The 3,288-nt window shown below is 39.3% G+C and overlaps 1 protein-coding gene across 1 annotated transcript; it reads right to left on the minus strand.

Moving 5' to 3' along the window:
* On the minus strand, nt 1,178-2,640 carry LOC109947848 (trans-resveratrol di-O-methyltransferase-like). Its single transcript, XM_020559068.1, has 2 exons — nt 1,834-2,640; nt 1,178-1,746 (listed from the first exon to the last, which is right to left on the minus strand). Exons 1-2 carry the CDS (start codon nt 2,596-2,598, stop codon nt 1,444-1,446), a joined length of 1,068 nt encoding a protein of 355 aa, XP_020414657.1. The 5' UTR covers nt 2,599-2,640; the 3' UTR covers nt 1,178-1,443.

The following is a 3,288-nucleotide window of genomic DNA, read 5'->3' on the forward strand; positions in this document are numbered from 1 at the left end:
TCATCTTGAAATCGAACGGCCGTATCAATTTGTGAACTCCGAGCCCGAGCTTATGTAGGATAAACTTTTAATCGTTTCTCTTCTGTTGAACTTTATTTTCATTCGTAAACTGAAATTCTTTAGATTGCTCTGATATTGCCCATGTTATGGTTGATTGTAAGGCTAGAGGCCTATTATGTAAATTATGTGATATTATCTTCTGCATGTTGTCGGTTGGTGTTATTAAATGTGTGTTTAACAGGTTAAAATTTTTTGGGAATGTCCATTTTTCAGGGGTGACTCTGCCGAAATTTCAGCATAAAGTCTCGTATCTTTTTTAGTAAGTAGGACCAGCATCAGTATGATCTCAGTAATACCACATGATTCATCCCGGATTTCAAGGAATTCGGGACGGGTCCTGTCAGCTTTTATATTTATGATATTTAGGTATTGAATATGAATAATATTTTTAAATATATATAAATATATACCTATGGGCCAATATTATATATTGTATACATAATATATATATATATAAAATTTTGGGGACTCTTTAATTGGAGGCCCATGGCCGTCGCCCTCCTTGCCCAAGCCTTAGGGCCGGCCCTAGTTGTGGCTTCTACTTTGGGTTGGCTTGGGGGGAAGGGACTATGTGTGGTAAGTAGATATTGAGGAGGGGTGGGGCGCACTAGGGAACATCGGCGAGGAGATACATGGTTTGGATGAGGGAATTGGGGAATGGGTGTTACAGTCATCGCGGGGGCATGAGAGAGAGAGAGAGAGAGAGAGAGAGAGAGAGAGAGAGAGAGAGAGAGATGGTGATGGTGGTAGATTTGTATTGGGTTGGGGACATGGGGTTGAGTGTTGTGGTTGGTGTGTGGGCTGGTGGGGGTGGTGGTGGGGAGGGTTTCTCTCTCCCTTCTCTTTCTTTCCTTTTTTTTTTTTTTAAAAATTTCAAATTTTTATCTTTCTTGTTTTGGACCGAAATGCTCCTCAACAACTAACCGCAGTTACTCTAATTTGACGAAAATTAGAGAATGTCCTTGAATTGCACCACATGGGTGAAAATGATCAAATTGAAACCACAAGACTTTAGTAATAAAAGTGATAAACCACAGGGATCAAAGTGAGGTTTTGCGTAATATGGAAAAGGAGTTTGAGAAATCTGATGAGTTGCCAAACGACGAAGAGAGAACTAGATAGTTAGAAGAGGTGGTGTTGATTACTGGTTCTAAGCAAAGAGACAAAAGTCCTCGCTTATATATGTTCCTTTGGTGGAATACATATATAACAAGAATTAACTCCAACATTTTCCACAGAATTTCGAGAGCAGCTCCCAAATTGACAAACTTGCATTTAATACAATACTAAATAAACTAGGTAACACTAATTTACCCTGAACAAGATTACAATACACTAAATGCTGCCAACATAATATATTAAGCAGGTGTGCTTCATTATAAATCAAGGATAAACCTCAATGAGAGACCTTAAACCCAAATAGGGAGTAATCTTATAGTGGCTGAAACCTGCGTCAGAAAAGAGCTTAGCCCATTCTTTGTCATTCCTTTCTTTTCCTTTAACCAAGACCATCATCAGCATATCGAAGAAAAGTTGTGTTTCCCCAGATTCCTTATCTTTATTCTTGTTCTCCACCGTCATATCTACGATAATCACCTTGCCTTTCTTACCCTCTCTTGTAATTGCCTTTTTACATCGCTCAAGTATTTTCACGCATTCTTCATCACTCCAGTCATGCAATATCCACTGTTTGTCATACACAATCACCAAACAAAATCATAAATGGAAATTTGTATTTAATAATATAATATCACAAAGGATGAGATGATTTACCTTCAAAAAAATAGCATCCGCCGCAGGAACAGCCTCAAACATGTCCCCTGCAACATATTCCATGTTCTTACTTCCTTTTAGGTCAGCAACTACATGAGGGAGATCAAATACAGTGCATTTCATATGAGGAAAGGCATTAGCAATGGACTTGGCCACGGTTCCCGTCCCACCGCCCACGTCAACCAACGAATCCACTCCTTGAAACACCCCCTTGAAGTCATCTATCATCAAGCTCGAGATCAACCGGGCATCGCTAGCCATGGCGTCATTGAAAAAATGTGCAAGAGTCGGGTCCTGGTTGCCATAATCCCAAAATGTCATCCCATGCACTACGTGAAACGGCGTAGGATTGTCATTTTGGAACCAAGTGGTCAAATACTGCCATGGATCGGTTAAGATGGGATTGAGCATGGCAAGTAAGAAGGGCCTTGTGCTCATGGGATTGTCTTTCAGGAGGAGTGCGGAGGCGTCTGTTAGTACATAACCTTGTTCGCTGCCACCACTCAGACTTTCTTTGGCAAAGAAGCCGGAGTGGACTAAGATTCGCATGAGGCGTGGGATGAAATGAGCTTTTGTTGGGGAAATTGGTAGGGCGGAGACAAGCTCGGAAAGAATCATGGGTTGGCCATGTTTTTGGATGACATCTGGGATATCTAATTGAACTGCACATTTGAGGGACATGGAATTTATGAAGCTGAAAATGTGGTTCCAAATGTGGGCTTGTGCTTGGAGTAGCTCATGACTTGCTCTCACTTCACTACCCATGCCTTGCTATTGGCTCAAGATTTGGTGAGAATTAAGTTTGATGCACATCTCTTTATATAAGTGTGTGGTGTGGAGGGGAGCTAGACGAGCTTAAAGCCATAAAGGAGAGTGAGAAATATTTGGAAATTGGGATACCCATGTTTTCCGTGTGAACAAACTAATCCACGTGCTAGACATGTTAATTGGCTCTTGTATTTGATGGTCGACTCTATTTTTTTCTTCTACTGTTATGTAAACTCTTACAACAAATAAATAACAATGATTCACAGTAAAATGAGGTTTGTGCACGCAAGATAATTATTGAAGACTGGCAAATATTGCTGGGTCAGGAGAGCAACGGAATTATAAAACTAAATTAATCCACAATAAAGTATAGGATTAGAGCACGTGATAGGCATCTGATATTCTTCTTCGTAGAGTTGGCTTTGTATTCATGACAATAACATTACATATGAACCAAGCTGTTGACATCCGTCAAAATTAGTAGACAAAATACCTTAGGCTTTCTCCACTCTCTTGAGATTAATGAATTTTGATATACATGTTAACTTAATATTCGACATTATTTGTAGAGATATTTAGTCATATACCCATTTTTAGCACTAAAACTATAAATAAATCATACATTATTTAATTTCTATAAACAAACCCAAAAACAACTTAAAAAATAATGGCTGGTCCTATTGAATT

This window comes from Prunus persica, chromosome G3 (assembly GCF_000346465.2).
Source record: "Prunus persica cultivar Lovell chromosome G3, Prunus_persica_NCBIv2, whole genome shotgun sequence".
Taxonomy (NCBI): domain Eukaryota; kingdom Viridiplantae; phylum Streptophyta; class Magnoliopsida; order Rosales; family Rosaceae; genus Prunus; species Prunus persica.

Bases quoted from the DNA above. Each gene is read 5' to 3' on its own strand.
- LOC109947848 (XM_020559068.1), bottom strand. From the start codon at position 2,598: ATGGGTAGTGAAGTGAGAGCAAGTCATGAGCTACTCCAAGCACAAGCC. The intron at 1,747-1,833 runs GTAAATCATCTC...TATGACAAACAG, and splicing joins CGGATGCTATTTTTTTGAAG to TGGATATTGCATGACTGGAG.